The 21,450-nt window shown below is 38.9% G+C and overlaps 1 protein-coding gene across 1 annotated transcript; it reads left to right on the forward strand.

The window, feature by feature from the left end:
• Positions 1 to 5,458: 5,458 nt before the first annotated feature.
• Positions 5,459 to 7,595, forward strand: LOC146628728 (E3 SUMO-protein ligase ZBED1-like). Its single transcript, XM_085357072.1, has 3 exons — positions 5,459 to 6,576; positions 6,753 to 7,005; positions 7,179 to 7,595. The coding sequence occupies exons 1-3, from the start codon at positions 5,459 to 5,461 to the stop codon at positions 7,593 to 7,595; spliced, it is 1,788 nt and encodes a 595-aa protein (XP_085213198.1).
• The last annotated feature ends 13,855 nt before the right edge of the window (positions 7,596 to 21,450 follow it).

The following is a 21,450-nucleotide window of genomic DNA, read 5'->3' on the forward strand; positions in this document are numbered from 1 at the left end:
CATGCTTGCTAAGACACACAGCGGAACATACAGGGCTCTTGATGTCACTTACATAAATCACATTTCTCCAGGTCTGGATTTAAGACTTGAGCAGATTCTAAAATCCATTTTGATTTCCAAGGTGGCATGAGGTAATAAATCATTAAGCACACTCCCTTATGCATCCTTTTAAAGAGCAGAGAACACCAGCTCGTAAATCTCCCATGACTTTGCCTCCTCCCCGAAGTCTTGGGGGAAAAAACAAAACCTTACACATTTTCTAGCACATTTCACTCTGGCATTTTTAGCCTTTTGATGTCTGAGGAACACTTGTGTTATAGGACAATTCAAACAAGACCACAAACCATGGAACAGCTTTTACTGTCAGTGCCCTTTGATTCTGCTCATCTGACTCATATCGTATAACACTGCATACAGTAAGCCTTTGAAGGTTTGAAAAGGGAGCTGCTGCACCCCTCTAAGCACACAGCAATACAAAATGTAAGACTGATTTGATGAGCAGAGAGAAAATAGCTGTTTTCAACAGTCACTGCAGTGAGCTGAGACATGCTGCCGAAATAGAAGTATTTCAATTTAAGGAAACTGTTTGTCACACACCATACCAAAAATAAGAAATATGCCTTTACATTAACAGAAATTCATGCCCAGGCTCAACTTAACATAAAGCCAACAAAGACTACAATAAAAACTTTAGCCTAAACTACATTAAGCATGACAGCACCCTGTTTTGTATTAATTGTTCTGGTAGTGTTGTAATATTATTGGGGCTATTTTCTTAGATGTTGGGGCATTAGACTAACTGAGCACCGTTTAAAAGCTACTGCTGACTAAAGTATTGTTGCTGACCAAGTCCATCCCTTCATAACCACAGTATATCCATCTTTTCAAGACTGCTTCCAACAAGACAACACACCATGTCGCAAAGCTTAAATCATTTCAAACTATTTTACTGAACATGACAGAGAGTTTACTGTTCTCTGGCCTCCACAGTTACCAGATCCCAATCTGGCTTTACACAGGGCACCCTTGAGATGTGATGGAATGAGAGATTAGAATAATGGATATACATCTGAAAAATCTGTGCAACTGTGTGATGCTGTCATGTTAATATGAACCAAAATCTCTAAGGAATGTTTACAGTTCCTTTTTGATTCTATGTCACAAATACTGAAGGCAACAGGGCGTCCAACCCAGTACTAGTAGGGTGTAAGTAATGGAGTGGCTTGTGAGTGAATGTACTAGGCTTCGGGATGGATTTGTTCTTAAATTATTGACAGCCGGACTTATTATTTTTATTTCTTAAAGATTGTTAAAAAAAATAAAAACACCTTTTTTGCATATGTTTAGAGTACTTTCTGATTTGTAAAGTAATAAAAAAAGCACTGTAAAGTTTTAAAACCTTTGACTCTAATGTGGCAGCAAAATAAAACAAAGTTAAATGCCTTACCCAGTGTTTGGATTTCTACTTTAAAATGCAAATTGATGCATATTTAAAATAGATATTGCTTCAATTGCATATTTAAACAAAAAAGTTCATACAAATATTTAACTGGGCACCTGATGATTAGCTTTACCTCTAGTGCTTTTCTCAAATCCCCTTTTTCAGAGAGGGGTTAGTATTCTTTGAGGGAAGAAGTGGGGAAGAAGTATAACATACATAAACGTATTAATATTCTTTTCTTCTATTCTATCACAGAAATATCTGTAAGCTCACTGAACCATAAGACGAAGTTACATATGCTATAAACACTAATCATACTGACTGATACCATGACAGATTGTTGGCTTTTAACAAGCTATTTTAATTTTACGAAATTATTTTCCTGTAAAACTTTGCTACCCTGACCCTGACATGACACATACACACACGGACAGAATTCTCATTTTCAATTTTAGTTGATGTTTGTTTACATGCTGTCCAGAGTTCATCGTTCTGGTCAGCTCTCTCTCCTCCTGAGCCCACCTCTGGTCCACAGTCCGCTTTCAGCCCGTGATTAGTATGATGAAAATCAGCTGTGTCGGCCAGCATCCCCTGACATTTTGCCTCCAACAATGCCCCTGGTAGAACCAGGGCCAGCCCTTTACTCCCATGGGCCACCCCGGAACCGGCGATGATGGTCTTCTGGGGAGACCCAATCCAGGATGGCCCTGCGGACATCTGCGTAGCGGCCCCTCAACACTTGCTGCCGTCTGGGCCTCTCCTGACAAGAAGAGCAGTAGCAGCAGTCACAATGCCCACTCCTCTGGAGGCCACTGGCAAGCCTCTGCCATAGCCTGAAACACCTCAGGTTATGGCAACGTGTCGGGCTGGTAAGTTGGGGGTCACTGTAACACTTTGTTACTACAATTCTACTGCAATAGGATAAAGTGTGATTAGTATGATGAAAATCAGGTGTGTCGGCCAGCCTCTCCTGAAACTGTCCCCTGAACCTATTGCTCCACCCCTCCCCTGCAGCTGAGCCACAAAACATACCCCATCTACAGTAATGTGTATTTGGTGTGGCTCAGTACTGCTATTTCCCTACTGTTCTACCTGCATATTGAAAAGCCTAACATGAGGACAGCACACCTTCCTGCCCTTCCCATACATGGGAAGCCCGAGGCAAGAGAAGCATAACAAACGCTGTCACTTTACATAGTGTCCCAACTTTTTGGGGGAAATGGGGTTATACTAAAAAATATCCTACTAATACTCAGCAGAAACTGGTCTGGTTCCAGATAAACATACATTTTCTAAAACTTCCATTATTAATAATAGTAATTTCCCATGAATAAGCAGATGAAAATGGATGGATGGATAGATGTATAAAAAAACTGGAATGTCTGTTGCACTTTGAGGAACATCAGTGATTTCTCCATCAATGATTCATACTCCACTAGCAACACTTGAATAAATACACTAACGTAGGACAAAACAAAATTGCATGGATGTACCCTGCTGTTCTTTGGTACAGTTAGAAGAGTTTAGGAAGAATACCATCATTATTGACTTGTTTTCCACTTTTACTTGTGTACAGTGCAAGCTCTCATCACACACAGGCAAAAACTGAAGAACTGAGGGCATTTATCTGCACTGACTTGTACATGTTTCAACAGAGTGCTAGGGCATGTTCTTCCAAAAATGCAGAACGCTTAAAAAGTGAGATACTCTGAGTGACCAATAAATTCTTTAGACTCAGTCTTCATGACCTATTTTCCTTACTTCACCTACTGGCCTAATTATGTTCAGACCTTGTGATAAAACTATACACTATAATGCACTGTCATAATTTAACCCTATGACTTCAGTCCTGTAATAGCTCACATATTAAGAGAATTTAGCAGATAGTGGAAAATAATAACAACAACAAAAAAAAAGTACAGTAAGTAGCTACAATTTTGGGTTAACTCTATCTTCATGCTGCTTTCAATTGCACAACAGATAAGGGATCTCACAATGTAAGAATTTCAAACTCAATACCAATACCTAGGGAAATACTCAGTGTTTCTGGGAAATAATTCATAACTAAATGAACTAATGTTGTTATTTATATGGAGACTGGAACATTAATGGTTCATGCAAATTTATCCAGTTACAGCCCTAATTGTTTCCTGTGCTTCTGGTGACTAGGAACCATATTTTTGAGAGATCAAAGATAGTTTATAAAGGACCCTGCTGCTGTTTCTTACTAGTTGCTGTTAGTTTGTTAGTTCTAGACAGCTTTAGAAAGGAAATGTAACCATTTTTTTTAGAAACAAATAATTGTGTTATACTATTAAATTATTGCTGTCTATTAACATTACAGACAGACAGAAATTATAGCCTTTGCTAGATGCTACATTAATTGTAATAATGTGCAATGCACATGATCGCTAACTTGGGTAATAGCTAATAGTTAAGCAGCTAATAATAATGTTTGCACTACTGACCTCACGAAAGCTGTCATAAAGGCTTAAGTGTCAGTCCATAAGAACATTTGCTAAATGTGCTGTTCTGTCTGAAGTTAGCTGGACCAGCCATTACTTTTGGTATCAATATTGTTGCAAATGAGTTCCTAATCTAATAGTAATTTTAATATTGATTAGTATTCCAGTATCCTTTTCTTTGACAACATTTTCTTTGTTATATTTGCTGCATGCTACCTATAGTACTGGAAAAAACAAGCAAACAAACAAACAAACGAAAACGTAATAAGTAATGTCGAGCTTTCAAAATTTTGGCAACAAAAAGTGTCAGTTCTGGTGAAATCCATAATGTAAATATTTCACTTTCTAGTTCATGTTTTGTTATTAGTCACTCTTCAGAAAAAAAATGTTGGGGGTACAGAATAAATAAGATTTTGCTATGTTGCTATCATTGCTGTTTTCAGTATCAGACTAATATGTTTGCATAGATCTGTCATGAGCTGCATATGAGGGTCTTGAAAGATCATGTGTCACACAAATAGTCATATATTGCCAAAGTGTAATTTATATGTGTATTATTTATTAATTTTGTCATTGTTTTCACCCATTGGCTGAGATGAATAGGTATGATTTTGAAAACAAATTCAGTAGAATTATTGTTTATAAGCATGTAGACTAAACAAGGTTTGCTTTTGGAGATCACTTTAATGTCTGTCATTTCCTTCAACATCTCCAATCTTAGCAAGTACAATCTGGAACAATTGTAAAGAAAATATAAGCTGGTTGTAGTAGTCTTCTAGCAAAAATATAAGAGCAGAGTGCCTGCACACCTTAATTATTCACAGCAGGGAAGCTTTGTCTGGCACAGAGGACAAAGGCACAAGAACTAATCAGAGGGTGACAGTTTCCAGAGGACCCCATGGGAATCAGTATCCCTGATTTTGATTTTTCTTTCAGGCCACTTCTATGAAAAGTGTAACCTTTTGAAAAGGATTTAATGGGGTTTTGCTTTTGGGGGGATACTCATCTTGCAACATGACATTTACTGCACCTTTCTACCTTTTAATAAAAGGTATTCACAAACAAAGCAGTTTACCTCTTTTATGTGCTCATAGCGGAAACAATGATGGAACAACACAGTGTGACAAAATGAAAGAACACAATACATGGTTCAACTAGGAGGCATAACCTCATACCAAACTGAATTATATATTTTTAGCTATTTTGTCTTTGATACAATGTCAGCATTTTTTTTAAATATAGACAGGCTTGGAAACTAGTAAGATATATATGATATATCTTCTGTGTGTGAATGCGGTTTTGTTGTATTCTACATAGGGGTGTCAAATTATCGCGTTAATTGCGATTAATTAATTACAATGCTATTTAGCGCGTTATGTTTTTTAATCTCGTTAATCTAATTTTTAATCTCTTGACGTCATTGATTTTGTATGAGAGTTGCTATGTTATAAAATCCGTTTTTATGTGCTGGGCTCCTTGTGCTTGACTTGTTGGGGGTGGAGTCACGTCGTGAGGTCAAGGTGAGAAGTGGTGATTAGCTTACAGTGTGGATATGGAGGCGCATCTGAGAGTTGTTGGCCCAATGAACGGGAAATTTGTATTTCATAAACGCCCCGACGGCACCATTGACAAAGGTAAAGTGGTCTGCCTAGAGTGTAAGAAGGAGTTTGCTTACCACCGAAGCAGCTCAAGTTTGGCCTATCACCTCAACGCAAAGCACCCAGCCGCGAGTGCAGCAACAGCTAGCAGTGAAGACGTTAGCAATATAGCAAGCCAGAGCAAAGCTTTTCGCCAAACAAAACTAGAGAATACCCCTCGTATGAGCAAGTCTGCGACCGACAGGCTGACTAATGTTATTGCCAAGTGGATAGCGATGAACTGTAGGCCGATAAATATAGTAGAGGACGAAGGATTGACAGAGGTGTTGCAAATTGCGTCCAATGACCCGTCATACAAGCCGCCGTGCAGGACTACAGTAACGACCAAAATCAGCAAAATGTACGACGGCGAAAAGAAAAACAAACTTGAGATTTTGGCGGAGGATTCTCCCAACTGTGTTGCTATAACCGGAGATCACTGGACCTCAGCTGGCAACCACAGCTATTTTGGGGTGACTGGACACTTTATTGATAGTGAGTGGAACCTCAACTCATTTGCACTGACCGTCATGAGAACAGAAACCAGGCACTTTGCTGATAAATGCGCCGAACAGTTCCTCAAGGTAGCAAATGACTGGGGTATTGAAAACAAGATATCCACCATTGGCACAGACAGCGCAGCAAACATGCTGGCTGCTATGAGAGCACTTCCATATGAGCACATCGCCTGCAATGCTCACATTCTCCAGAGGACCATCACGGTATGTCTCGATAGCAGTGGTTTTGTCGGTGTACTGGCAAAGTGCCGCAAGATTGTTGGTCATTTTAAACAAAGCCCTGCGAGTACCACAGAACTTAACCAACAACAAGTAGCACTCGGAAAGAAGAGCGATCAACTTATACAGGATGTACCCACCAGGTGGAACTCGACTCTCGCAATGGTCTCACGCCTCCTATGTAACCGAGAGGCTGTCCAGGCTACGTTGGACCAACAGAACCACAGGTTGGTCTTGCCAACCGAAGCTGAGTGGGCGAAACTGCAGAGGCTGGAGCTCCTGCTTGAACCATGCAAGTAAGTTCAAATAAACACCTTCCCATTTTAATTATATAAACTACTGTTACATGTGTAAAATCAAAATTAATGAACATAACAAGGAACTTTTAAGGACAATTAAATTGGAAATCAGTTACACTTTGATTTAAATGAATCCAGCTAGGTTTATTTAGCAAACCTCTCCACCTCTGCAGGTATGTGACAGAGCTGCTGGGTGGTGAGGCCTACGTCTCTTGCTCTGTAGTGCTACCTGCTTTTCGCCATCTGTACCGTGTCATGGACATTACTGATGATGATCCTGCCTACGTGGTGAAGTTCAAGAATGCCTTCCAGAAGGATCTGGCAGCACGACGAGCTAATGGCAACGAGATATGGTTCGAGGTGGCCACAGCATTGGATCCACGGTTTAAGGATTTGAAATGTCTTCCAAGAGAAAAGAGGGAACAGGTAGGACAATAAGGTTAAGCTGGACTAATGAGTCCAATTCATTATCAAATCAAACTTTTATTTATTATATGGAACACAAAGTTCTTTACAAGATTAAATAAAATAAAAAAAAAGCACTTAGTTTTAATCACAATCATTCATTCATTCATTCATTCATTCATTCATTCATTCAGGAGTGGACCATTCTGGAGAATATTCTCCAGGCAGCAGAGCCCAGAAGAGCAGATAGTCTCCAGCCCTCCACAGAGGATGATGGACCAGCTCAGAAGAAGAGGAGGAGCGAACTCCTTCTGGGGTCTGACTCTGACTCAGAAGATGGAATTGAGTCTGGAGAGCTGCAGCGCTACAGAGCAGAACCCAGCATCAGTATTGATGACTGTCCCCTGCAGTGGTGGTATGCTCACTCAGGAGTCTATGAAAAGCTGTCAGTCCTAGCACAAAAGTACCTGGCCTCCCCAGCTACCTCTGTACCCTGTGAGAGACTCTTTAGCCTTGCAGGCCACATAGTGCAAAAGAAAAGGGCAGCCTTGCTTCCAGAAAATGTTACCAGGCTGGTGTGTCTTAGCGACTGGCTGAGGAAGAAGAAATGAGACACATGTGGTCAGCATAGCTGCTGTGTCATTTGTAGCCTACTAGAATAGATTGCTTGATGTTCAGCACTTTTTTTTGTGATGGAAGAATACTTTGATGTGCTAACTTGCAGCACTGCAATGTCAGTTTTATTTTTCATTATCTGAAGCAGAGGAATTTCAGTGCTGTATTGCTCAGAAAAGAGCAACTCTGATGTGCTAACTTGCAGCACTTAATTTATTTGATTTTATTTGTATTTATTTTTCCACTTATTTTACAAAAGAATACAACAGTATGTAAATGGTTGCATCTGTTTAACGTTTGTTAAACAATAAATGACTTTATAAAGTCACTTTCTTTGTTATATCAGTCTTTTGGTCTGCCACAATAAGTTGAGGGCTTTCCTCAGCTGAGCACATGTAAATGAAAGAAAAACGCATTGATTTATTATATATAAAAAAAAGTCTTTCATGGTTATACAGTATCTAATGCTGAATAAAGAATAAATATAAACATTGCACTTTTAATCAAAGTCTATTTATACCAGTTTTATAAAATGCTATGAGTATCCTGCTCTCCTTGTGTGTGCCCTACACAATTCAGCAGTAGCTAAACTTGAAATAATGTGCGAAGTCAGGATGTAGTATCCAACTACTTTTAATTAGTACGTATTTCTTTATGGAGTAAAACTGAAATACAAATGACATAACTTGAGGTTACTCTATTCCGTAACCCCCATTCTCTGATAACATGAGTGAGGTGTCTCACTATGGGGAACGCTCTCTCAGCGTTGTCCTCAGAAGCCTCTATGGCATTACCCCTCACAAAAACTGTGAGGCAAGATGGCGCCGGTGTGTGTGGCTGCTCGTCTGTCACTGCCAAGTTTGTTCCTGTTTATGTTATTTCTAATTTGTGTCATCCATGAAACAAAGTCTCTGCTGAGGTATGATCGCCAGACACTATTGGACCTCAAACCTGTGGTCCAAAATATTGTGTCCTTTGGAGCTGGTGGGCAGCAACCCCTGCCCCCATTTGCATCGGAAACCCCGGGTTACCTGTACCGGGTTCCCACGCTACCTTCCCGGCGAAAGCGTCATCGTCACCGGGGTAAACGAAGCGGTCGCCTGGTGAAGCTAAAGGTTTACCTAAAAAATTATTCTGCTGTTTTCCGACCAGTGCATGGATTCTTGCCAAGGCTGTTTGCGTCTCAGCGTTTTCTGGATCCTGTTGATGCCTGTTTGGTGCCTGTGGTCGGCTTTGATGATGATGCTCCTCGGCCTCGCTGCCCATGCCCTCCCAGGCTAAACCTCCGCTGTCAACATTATCGGAACCTGAGATTGCTGCGGCGGGTTTCTGGACCTCCTGAACCCCGAGCACCAACTCCAGCTCCCGCTAGGATTGGCCTGGTGAACGCCAGATCACTTTTAAACAAAACTTTTATTCTTCGGGACTTCTTCAGTTCCCGTGATCTGGATTTTCTGTGTGCGACTGAGACGTGGCTGAGTGTTGGTGAGTCCAGTGTTCTATCTGAACTTTTACCTGTGGATTGTTGCTATTTTAACTCGCCACGGATGTTAGGCAGAGGTGGAGGCACAGTGACTGTTTACAAAAAGGATTTTAAATGTAAGCAGTGTTTTCTACAGCCTTCGTTCTCCAACGTTGAACTTACCTCGTTTGAGGTGAGTCGTACAAACCGGGTTTTCTGTGCTGTCATCTATCGCCCCCCGAAATACAATAAGAACTTCATAAACGACTTTTCTGATTTTTTAGCTGGGATTATGCCCAACTATGATAGTGTTCTTATTGTTGGAGATTTTAATATACATGTATGTTGTCTTGATAAGCCACTGGTAAAGGACTTTTTAAGCCTTATTGACTCTTTTAGCCTGGTACAGTCCGTACGTGGCCCTACACATGAGCACGAACACACACTGGACCTTGTTCTGTCATATGGTCTGCCTGTCACTGACTGTGTACTCTCAGATCATATGCCTGTGTTATTCAACGTTGGTTTGACATATACCGCAGTTAAATCTGGCGCTGCTACTCGGTGCTGTCGGGTTATTAACCCCGCCACTGCTGCGCAGTTTTCTGCTGCTTATAATCAGCTCGGCTTGCCCTTCTGACTTTGTTTCCTCTGATACAGAAGAGCTAAATTCCTGGTTTTATTCTTGCTGTCAAAAAATCATGGACTCTGTGGCTCCTTTAAAAACCAGGCAGCCTAAGGCTAAACCTGAGGTTTAATGAGAGCAGTCGTGCTGTTAAGAGGTAATGTCGTCGAGCAGAACGGAGGTGGAAAAAGGATAAACTGCATGTATCATTTCAAATCCTAAAAGACTGCTGGCATCGCTACCAGAACACTGTTAAAGAGGCAAAAAGGGAATATTTTGCAAATATTATTTCTTCCAACTGTCATAACCCACGTGTGTTGTTTAGGACCATTGACACTGTTCTTAATACGCCATTGAATGTCTGTTTGGAAGTTTCTCCTGAGATTTGCAATGATTTTCTGAACTTTTTTATTGAAAAGGTTGTCACCACCAGGGCTCTTATCACAGCTCCTGACTCTGAACCCTCTGTCTCTGTCCCTTGCGCTGCTGTTTTCACTCAGTTTGAGCTTGTGACGCTCTCCACTTTAGAGGATGTGGTTCACCATATTAAGCCCACAGGTTCCCCACGGGATCCTGTCCCTCCACAATTCTTTAAAGAAATTTTTCCTAGTATACAACAGTATGTCCTTGACATTATTAACAGCAGTCTGTCTTCTGGTATGGTTCCTGCAAATTTCAAACATGCAGTAGTACAGCCACTGCTTAAGAAACCTGGCCTTGATCACACAGTTTTAGCGAACTATAGGCCTATTTCCAAGCTGCCTTTAGTCTCCAAGGTTTTAGAGAAAATTGTTTTTAGTCAACTGAAAGATTTTCTAGATGAAAATGGCATCTTTGAGGTTTTTCAATCAGGTTTTAAAACCTTCACAGCACAGAATCTGCATTTTTAAGGGTTTTTAATGACATCCTTCTGGCATGTGATTCTGGTAACCATGTTGTTCTTGTCTTGCTTGACCTAACTGCTGCCTTTGACACCGTAGACCACAATATTCTAATTTCTCGATTACATGATGTAGTGGGTATTGGTGGCACTGCACTTAATTGGTTTAGGTCTTATTTGTCAGATAGAACTTTCTCTGTCAGCCTTCTCGGTTACGAATCGTCTTCTGCTCCTCTGTCACGCGGCGTCCCACAGGGCTCAATTATAGGGCCACTGCTCTTTTCACTGTATCTATTGCCTCTGGGTTCTATCCTTAGAAGGCATGGGATCTCATTTCATTGTTATGCCGATGACTGCCAAATTTATTTGCCACTAAAACACAAGGATAGCATCTCCATAAAACCTCTCTTGACATGTTCAAAATGCAGCTGCACAACTCCTAACAGGAACTCGAAAAAGAGAGCATATAACCCCCGTGCTAGCCTCTCTGCACTGGCTGCCTGTGTCTTTTAGAGTTAATTTTAAAATTCTTATGTTTGTTTTTAAATGCCTTCACAGTCTTGCCCCGCCTTACCTCTCTGAGCTTCTTCATCCCCACATACCCTGTCGGTCTCTCAGGTCAGCTGACCAGCTGATCCTGGAGGTACCGAGATCCAGGAGGAAGCTCAGAGGGGACAGGGCCTTCTCTATTGTGGCTCCAAAATTATGGAATCATTTGCCCATGCATGTTAGAGAGGCCCCTTCACTGTCCACTTTTAAATCACGTCTGAAAACCCACTTTTATTCCTTGGCTTTTAACCTCAGTGAGACTTAGTTTTCTCTTTTAATTGAAGTAGTTATTTAATTAATGATTTCACTCTTGTTTTATTTGTCTTTTATTTATATCTCATGTAATTTTATTTTACAGTTCCAATGTACAGCACTTTGTGTCAGCTGTGGTTGTTTTAAAGTGCTTTATAAATAAAGTTGATGATGATGATGATGATGATGATGATCCACCCTGTAAAACCTTGCAAAGATCAAAGGTGAAGCCCAGCTTGCTGCTACACATATCTCTTCTTTAGAGATATAGATATAAAAATGTTATATAATTTATAGCACAGTGGCATGGTGGTTAGCACTGTTGCCGCACAGCAAGAAAGTCCTGAGTTCAATTCCACCATCGGGCTGTGTGGAGTTTGCATGTTCTCCCCTCCGGGTACTCCGGCTTCCTCCCACCGTCCAGAGACATGCAGTTTGTGGGGATAGGTTGACTGATTAATCCAAATTGCCCACAAGTGTGAATGTGAGCGCAAATGGTAGTCTGTCTCTGTGTGTTAACCCTGCGACAGACTGCCCACCTGGGATAGCTCAGGGCGGGATATACAGGGCAGGGATAGCTCAGTAGGTAGAGTGGTGGCCCCATGATCGGAAGGTCGGTGGTTCGACTCCACTGAACGGCTACCCTGAGGTACCCCTGAGCAAGGTACCGTCCCTACACACTGCTCCCCGGGCGCTGCATTGGTGGCTGCCCACTGCTTCACTGGGTGAATGGGTTAAATGCAGAGGAACTATTTCCCTACGGGGACTAACATGCACACTTTACACACTTTACTTTGCACACCTCTCGCCCTATGACAGCTGGGATAGGCTCCAGCGCCCAGCGCGACTCTGAAAAGGATATGCGAATGGATGGATGGATAATTTATTTTATTTTTATGTGGGTGAGTGTGTGTACATGCTTATATCATGACTGTCTTAGTCTTTCCCAAAGTTTTTGTCAGAGTCCTGGGTCGGTGACCCAGGATTCACATTTATTTCCTATGGCAGTCACTTTTGACTGGGAACACCACAGAAGTAACAAGGTTGATATAAAACAGTCAACATGAAAGGGATGATCATCACTTTTATATGTTCAAGTGCAGAATGTGCAGTGTGGAGAATGTCATAAGGCCTTGAGGCAATCAGATGTAAAACACAATATTTATGAGTGTTTTAAGTTGTAAATTGGTCAGATTTGACCCGAACAAGACAGGAAGGCTAGTATTTCTTAATTTCTAGTCCTTGGGTTTTTTTTTTCCCCTGTGCCCCTCATGTTTAGTGTAGGTTTAGTTCTGTCTTCATGTTTATTTTCTTATTCCCCATGTCACTCCTGTCCTTGTGCTCTGTGTCTGTGCCTGTCGTGTGTGTTTTCCTGTTTTATTTTGATAGTCCTGTCCTGTGTTCAGTGTTTTGGCTGTCTTGTTACATCTGATTAGTCCTCGCTGTGTTTCCACCCATTCCCCGTCCTCTTGTTATCCTGCCTGTGAATTTTGGTCCTCAGTCTTCCCCTGCTTGTTGTCTCGTCGTACCCTCACCGTGCTCTGTGTTTTCCTCTGTGTGCCTTGAACAGTCCTAGTTCTAGTTTTCCCAGTTTAGTGCCATGTTTCTAGTTTCTCCTTGTCTGAATTTTGGTTAGCACTCTTATTTTTGGATTGTTTTGCTACAGCAATACAGCTGCCTCCCTTAGTTAATTATTCTGTCTGCAAATCCTGCGTTTGGGTCCTTCATTGTGTCGACCCCAGCACAACATGACAGTTTAACTATTACTAACTTCTAAATTTAGTATTATCCGTTATCTTAGGTATGACAGCAACAATACATAAATTAAAAAATTTAAAAAAGAAAATTCCATGGCTGTGTCCATGTTTTAGAAAATGATGGCAGAGATGGCAGTAACACATCTCAAAAAACACCATCTTTTGTTGTTGGTATCCAGTTTAGTATTGTTATTCTGCCCCTCGGTTGTTGCTTTGTTGGTTTTCTTTGGCTGGCGCATTTCTCAGGTTTCCCAATAGTGAGCAGTATTACCCCTTCAGTTTGTGGCTTCTTCTTTGGTTATTTGGTGTGCACTACACTGCCCCCTTTGGTGATGTGTTGTAAGCAGCAGGTAAAGTTCACGCAGGCAGTGGGAGAAAATGCATGGAGCAGAGAACAAGCTGCAAAACTTTAAGCCCAGTGTACATTGTTGGGGAGTTTGTTGAGCCATAATCTGTAAGTAAGCAATGTCTAGCTTCATTTTCTGTAAGATTTGTTACTTTCATGTTACTTAAAAGGTTATTTGAACGTATAAGGAAAGATGTTAACGATGAATGTAAAGCATAAGGAAAGCTATGTTGCTAACTTCTGTTTTGTTTACAAAATATGTTGATACTGATGCTTACGTATTATTTTACTGCATGTTCACAGTCTTACAAATTAAAAGAGGAAAAAACGGTCTTCAGTTAAAGACACAAAGACAAAGCGATGTGTCCTGTCGTTCCTGGAACCATCTCCTCTTATGTTAAGCTCGCTGCATAGGGTGAATAGCCATACATTCACCTGAGGGCAGCAGAATTGTCTTGCTGCAATATTCAAGGCTTTCCTTGAAAAATAAGCCATCTAGATGAGATACGATGTTGTTATAAAACCTGAATGTACCTTTCAGGATGATGCTGAAAATGTCTTTTTTTCTAATTGTTGAACCTCTTCCCATCTTTACTTGTGAGAAACTGCCTCTTTCAGATGCTATTTTATACACAATCATGTTAATGGACTATTGCCAATTAATTAGCTACTTACTGTTCTTCCAACTGTTTCTTTATAGTACCTGTTACTTTTCTGACTTTAGTTGATGCTGTCCTACTCCTTTTTAGATGTGTTAATGCAATTAAATTCTAATATTTTTGATGAAATAGCAAATTTTCTCAATTTAAATACTATTTATCCCTCATGTTGTTAATAAAATATTGATACTTTTTGGAACTAGTATTGTATATGAACATGAATACAGCCATGTTTTTTTTGGCTGTGATGTATGTACATTCACAGAAATTTCACTGCTGTCAGGAACGCAACACATTGCAAGATGATGCAAGCATGCTGATCCACACAGGTATGCACACATGGGTATTCACAGACGCGGACTAAAGCTTTCTTGGCTGCTGCCTCAAAGCACACTGTGCGCTGTCTATCTTGCGTGCTGCACAATATCGTTTATTATTTAGTAAATATTGATATCTATGACTAGCTAGTTTATTGTGATGGTGCTTTGTTTTCTCTATTATTATGTTGCTCTTTGTTGTTTGCTGTCTCCTCTGTTTGTTTTTTTTTTTTTTTTTTTTTTTTCTCCATACAGGTGACCCAGGAGTTCTTTTTTTTTTTCTCTCTCTTCCCCCCCCTTCTCACCGTCTCTTCTCCCCTTTGGTTTTCTTTCTTTCTCTCCCCCTCTTTCTCTCATTCATTCCCCCTGTCCTATTTATTAAAAAAAAAAAAAAAAAAAAAAAAAAAAAAAATGACAAAGGATGAACTGAAGCTCTGCCATCACGTAATGTCGCATACTTCTGTTTCTGATGTCATTTAGAAGAAAAAAAAAAAAAAAAAAAAAAAAAAAGATGATGCAGGTTTAGCGTGGAATAAAAGCACCACATTTAGAAATATATTTGTGAAAAAAAAACCCCAAAAAAGCAAAGCAAAAAAAGCCCACTGAGTTTAAAAAGTCAGTGTTGTATTTTGCAGTTACTTGTTTGTATTTTTACTCAACTGATATGATGCCTACAGGTCAGTGAATAAGTTTGCAAAACTTTTCAACATATAACTCGTAATGATGGCAGAGATGGACCTCCTAGTGGTTTTAAAGTTATATGTAGCTTAATAATATTTCACATATGTCTAGATTAAGAAAATGTTTTACAAAACTGGCAAATAAGTACTTGCTAATTACTTCCATTGTGCCTCCCTCTTTCTGTAGCATACTGGGACCTGAAGGGAGAAGGAGGGGATTGTGCAGGCATGAGTGGAAGGCTGAAAAGTGACTCTGGCCAAAGTTTGGACAGAAAGCACCCTGTAAATAAATGTTCACTAATCTGCAACACTGTCTGTATTGGATCCTTGCATCAAAGCATTCTTTGCAAAATAGCTTCTTGTTTGATCAATATTGCTATACAAATCCTGACCTGACAAGTTACTCAGTGTACAAGAATAAGTGTGGAAATGATTATCAAAGATCAGGGAACAATCCATAATAGATGTTCATAAAAAATAATTAAAATGTGTTGATGTCCTCTCTTTTTAAAAATAGTAGAAGTGACATTTTGTGTTTGTGGAAGCCTTGGTCAAATCCAATTTTTTACTTTGACTTTTTTTCCTCTTTTTCTATGGCTCAGTAGAACATGTTGAAGTGAGCACTTTAGAAATATATATTTCAACTTTGAGACCTCCACACATTGTAAGCTTGGTTTGATTTTCTTACAATACCTACCACCATTTCTCTTGGCTTGCCATATAACCACCTCATTTTTTTTGCCTTCAGTTATCTTTCTCCTGTCTGCCTTTCTCCATTTATAACTTGAGTTTCCAACCTGTTTGAATCAACTAAGCAAGGTTTCAGGCAATGAAAAGAATCAGCCTTGTCAAAGGATTCCTCTCACTCTCCTCTGTGACATCATAGTGCACTGTGCATTTCAAGCTAGCTGCTTTTCCTTAACACCCTCACTGGGGTCAGCCTTTATTTTTGTATTATAATGAATACAAATACAGCTTATAGTAAACAATTTAACGATATGAAAACAAAACAAACAAAAAAAAACCCAACCTAAACAACAAAAAAAAAAAAAAAAATTCACAACATATACAAGTAGGAGTCAACAGTTTTGAAATAACTCTGGCTAATTAAAATGAAATTACACTTTTTAATAAAATGATTTAACATGTTTAGTTTAATTAAATAAAAAAATGAATGCATTTCAGTGCATTGTTTGAAGGTTGAGGCATGGTTAAGATCACAACCATTATATATATAAGATCTATCTGTAATCCATCTATCCCTTACAACAGAAAAAAACGTTTTAAGGTATAAAAGAGATTTAAAAATAGAAAGGTATTGAGTTTGTCATTTGTGATCAATCATATCTCATAAATTAGGGGTACTTTGTAATCTTCATTGTTTTCAGCCTTCATAATTTCCAGATGGTATGTGCCATCATTAGTGACTTTAGAATTCATGGGAGCTGGATTCTGGAGCAAAGCCTTCTATGTGACTGATTGCTTTAGTGGGTATTCCTGAGGTATCTCTTCATGTACTACCTAGAGTTATCACCTGATAATGATATTCCACATAACCACATGATCCACATCCTTTATCCATATCCACTAAATATTGTCTCTCTACATTACATCTTTAGGTCAGTCTCTGAGCTCAGTATGTTTTACATACATTATGTTTTAACACCCAGAAGCATACATCACGCATGCGCTGCTATACCTTCTCCAATAGTTGTTATTCAACTGTTGGTCTATGTTTTTATGCTTTCTTCTCACACAACTGGGCTGAGGCCCAACTTAATTCCCCAGTTAGAAGTCTCAGCGTAGTCTCAGCCTCAGCTTTGTCAAAGCTACAAGACAAGATCACATCAGGATACACTGATGACTGCAATAATGAAACACAGTGCCCATGAGAGTTTCACCAGTTCTCAAAACATCTCTATTATTACCATTTCCTGCTGATTCCCTTCGCACCTCCTGCCATTTTTCCCTGCAAATAATATTCACAGCTCATGTCCTGTTGATAACGGAGAGAAAATATTTTGTTAATCTATTCTAAACATGCTTATCACCTGATTAATGTACCCAATGCAATTTACAAAAAGATAAAATTTTCTTTGCATTTATTCCTCCCTATTTCTCTGTCCCCTCATATGGTAAATGGACTGATTCTTATATAGTGCTTCTCTACTCTCTCTGCTTGATAGAACATGCAACATTCACCCACTCGCACAAGCACTTCCTTCTATGCTTTTTAAGTACTTACTAACTAATTCACACACTTTCATGCCTCAGAGATGATTTTGCATGCAGACTAGAGAGAGCCAGGGATCAAACCACCAACCAAGTAGATCAGGGGTGTCAAACTCAAATACACAGTGGGTCAAAATTCAAAACTGGAACAAAGTCGCGGGCTAACATTAATATTTATTGAAAAAAAAAATCTTCCTCCAGATTTAAGAATGAATCTTTTCTTATGGACTCAAACAAGCTTTGCTCAAAAACTGAATATGGAACAAGCAAAGCTCAATACTAAAACATATTAGCTGTATAATACCAGTAGGCCAGCTCTAATAGTAATTTGGTATGGCTTCGATTATCTACTTCATAGGTATCAAACTCTGGCCCGTGGGCCAGATTTGGCCCGCAGCCTAATTACATTTGGCCCGCGGGCCAGAGTTTGACACCTATGAAGTAGATGATCTGCTCTACCTCCTGAGCTACAGCCAACCTGTATAGACATGTACCCCTGAATCTTATAACATTTAATTCTACTTTTTTGATTCTGGGGTGTACTCTTCCTCAGTTAAGGACAGTTAACTTTCATCAAGTTAACTGTCCTCACTGACAGAGGGAATTATCCTACAGTCTGATTATATTTTTTTCCTCCACCAAATAAGTTCTTATGTTCTTCTTGTAAATTAGAATAAGATGGTCTGACTACTTATGTAACCAATCCGTGCTCTCAGTGGTTTAACAAAGAGGTTACCCTGATGACTACGGTCCAACATGCTCCAATATAGCTGATTCAAATGATCAGTTGGGTATAAAATGCTGTGGCTGTCTGATAACAGGATGAACATTTGAATCAGTTGTGTTGGAACATCTGACCTGGTGTTCCGAAGATAAATAGAATTCAGAAGTAGAAGAAGTCGGATTAGTAGCGCATTTCCTGTTGCTGTGTCCCAGGCAGCTTTGCTTCTTAGGAAAAACAATTACTTGAGCACCAGGTCAAAGGTCAAAACCTTTTTTACTCTTCATTTTATTGCTGTGACATGTCGTGTGACATTAAAAACAATATTAATAATAATATATTATTATTAATAATACAAGTAATAATACAAGTATAATAACCAAAATACATAGAAGGTTAATGCATTTGTAAATCCTAAATATTTGAAATAATATCTGCTATCTTCTTCTTTAGTATCTGATATGCTTCTCAGGACAACCATCAACTTCTTTGTGATTAAGGATGAATCATTATTGTCATCTTAACCTGACGAATAAATTTTAATCTTAGTCAACTTAACAGGAACATTTAAAACCTTATCCTTATTTTTGTTCTTTAGCATATCAGCTAAGAAAACATAGCTATGTTCCAACAACTAAAAATGAAAAAAAAAGCATTAATAACAAAAGTATAAAAAAATGCACAATTAGAAATGCATAATATACGATGCTAATCAATTGATTTGTCTTATAATTTATTTCATTTGTAATATTTAAACCTGTAGTTTTATGTTAGTAATGTTCTATTAAGCAACAGTTTTTGTCTTCTGTCTCTTTTTTCTTCCCGAGTCTTACAAAACCTAAAAGCTATCTACCAAGTTCACATCCCAAAGAAGCTGAAGGCAGAAGGACAAGGTACAGAAAAAAGTGCAACATAAACAATAAAGCTGCCAGCAGCTCTTTGTGTCATGAAAATGATGAATGAAAACAACTTGAAATTTATTAGTCATGTAAATCTGCATGATGCTTTCCTTATTTTCCCTGGCTGTATTATTACAAGAGCAAGTTTATTTATTTTGAACATCAATCAATCAATCAATCAATCAATCAATCAATCAATCAATCAATCAATCCTGTATATTTGAAACGTAATATATCTATAAATACATTTCCAGGATTAGCCACAAACTGCAAGTTGTATCTCAGTTACATATGGCCATTATTTCAATAAAAATGTTAATAAAGTTTACTTAATTTAAAACACCATATGAACATAACATATTTTACGTTCTCTGGAGTATTTTCTGTGAGCTGAAGGGCTGTTCTTTATCAGGGCATGCATGTGCAGCATGTCCAATCAGATGAATCTCAAAATGGTTGTTGGAAGTACTGGATATATAACATTTCATATTGGCTTCACCGTATCCAACTGACACAATACTGACTGGTATGTGGATTTTAATACAGCCTCTGGATACACTTACCAAGTAAGGCCCATGAAGACTGTTTGAGTTTGTTTGTATCTTGCAGCCAATTATAGCACAGATTGCTGGTCAAGTCTGATAAAATTCCTTTAGTGAAAAGGGAGAATAATTTCCACCCTCAGGCTCAGATTTCTTCCAACTTCTTCCAACAATACACCCATGGGAACTTTCAACCTCAAAATCATTTTAACATGTTAAACTAAACATATGCAGGGTTTTGGAGGGTCGTGCTCATTTATGAAGTTTTGCAAATGTATCAAACTTCTACAAATATACATATTACCAAGCTGTTATCTCTTACAATAAAATGGGTCTAGATAGTCTGTGAACATACTGCTGTATGAGTTGATTGAAGCAAGCAGTATGTCCTTCAATAATCTTTCTATCCTGTTAATGCTTTTATATACATTTTTAATTCAAAACTCTGCACACAATGTATATTCTGTTTTATATAGAAACGGTTGAGTGCAGTGGTAAACTATTCGGTACTATAGTAAAACGTTTCTAGCATTCAATTACGTAGTGTGTATGGCCATGTCAAAGTTCAGTCAGACCACCATACAGGCTTCTTTACCAGTAGAACCCCACCCTGCCCTCATTTATGTCAACACAATAGTTTCTCCAACCTCAACCAACAAATACATACAGACTCACACATAGCCAGTGTGAAGCTGACAAGAGAATAGCATGGTGAAGACCGTGTTACTTGAGTTGGCATAAAACCTTTTCCATCAGAAATCAGTCTTAAATACATGGATTTGGAACCATACCCAACTTGAATTTAGCAGGTTGGGTGAGGAAGCTACAACACCTGCTGCTGATAACAGTTGAATAACAAACAGTCCAATTTTCATCTGAACAAATTGAAACAAAAGAGAATGGTCGCCAACAGCGAAAAGCACTGATGACAGTCACCCAATAGGTGTGTGACATTTTGAAATGATTTGGCACATTGCAAACATGCTATATTAATACCATTGTACACACCTGGCTTTTCACATGTTTTCTTAACCCCTTATTTAAACATTAACTGTAGGGGCACAACCTGACCAGATTGCTAGTGCATGCCACTAACAAATAAGGATTATCACTCAGATCCACATCTCACTAATAACTGAACTTAACCAGTGGTGTTAAAAAGGATACACAACACTTCAGTTCAAATTTAGTAAACATAACTGTGAGTAGACATATGAAATCACCCATTAAATTGGCAACTATTGTTTTATGGCTACAGTGAAGTATTCTTGATACTTAAGTCTAGTTATTATCAGTCAAACATTTTCAAGTTGAAGCTTCTAAAATAAAATCTGTTTAATTTGGAATCTTAAATTATTTCAGACTGCTAGTTGGTCATACCTTGTATGACCAACTTTTAAAAATAATTCTTAATATTTTTTTAGCCCAAGCAAAAATTCTGTTACAGTTATATTGGCATTTTAATCCATAAAGAAAAGTTATTTCGTGGAACCCTTCCTGAATTAAACTAAACATCAAAGCCATCATTAATAATAGTCATGAACCTAGGGGTGTGCAAAATGATTTTAACCCTTCTGTACAGCTTGCACATATTATTCTGCCGAAAGAAGCCACTGCCATTAAGGAATACTGTTGACATGAAAGGGTGTATATGGCCTTTTGCATAGTTTAGGTCGGTGGTACTTATGGAGATGACATCCGCATGAATGGAAAAACCCTAGGTTCCACAGAAGAACATATTCCAGAGCATCACACAGCTTTCTTCCTACAAGCTTACTTAGTGCATACTGCTGCCATATCTTCAGGGTGTGGATACATCCACATCCACATGACTTAAAGAAAACCTATCTTATTAAATCAAGGCACTCTTTTTCCATTACTGTGTGGTCCCATTTGGACAGTGATCTGCCCACTGTTCTTTTGGTGCGTT

The sequence above is a fragment of the Diplotaxodon limnothrissa genome, linkage group LG7, assembly GCF_057381915.1.
Source record: "Diplotaxodon limnothrissa isolate DT_005_m linkage group LG7, D_limnothrissa_male_GT1.1, whole genome shotgun sequence".
Taxonomy (NCBI): Eukaryota; Metazoa; Chordata; class Actinopteri; order Cichliformes; family Cichlidae; genus Diplotaxodon; species Diplotaxodon limnothrissa.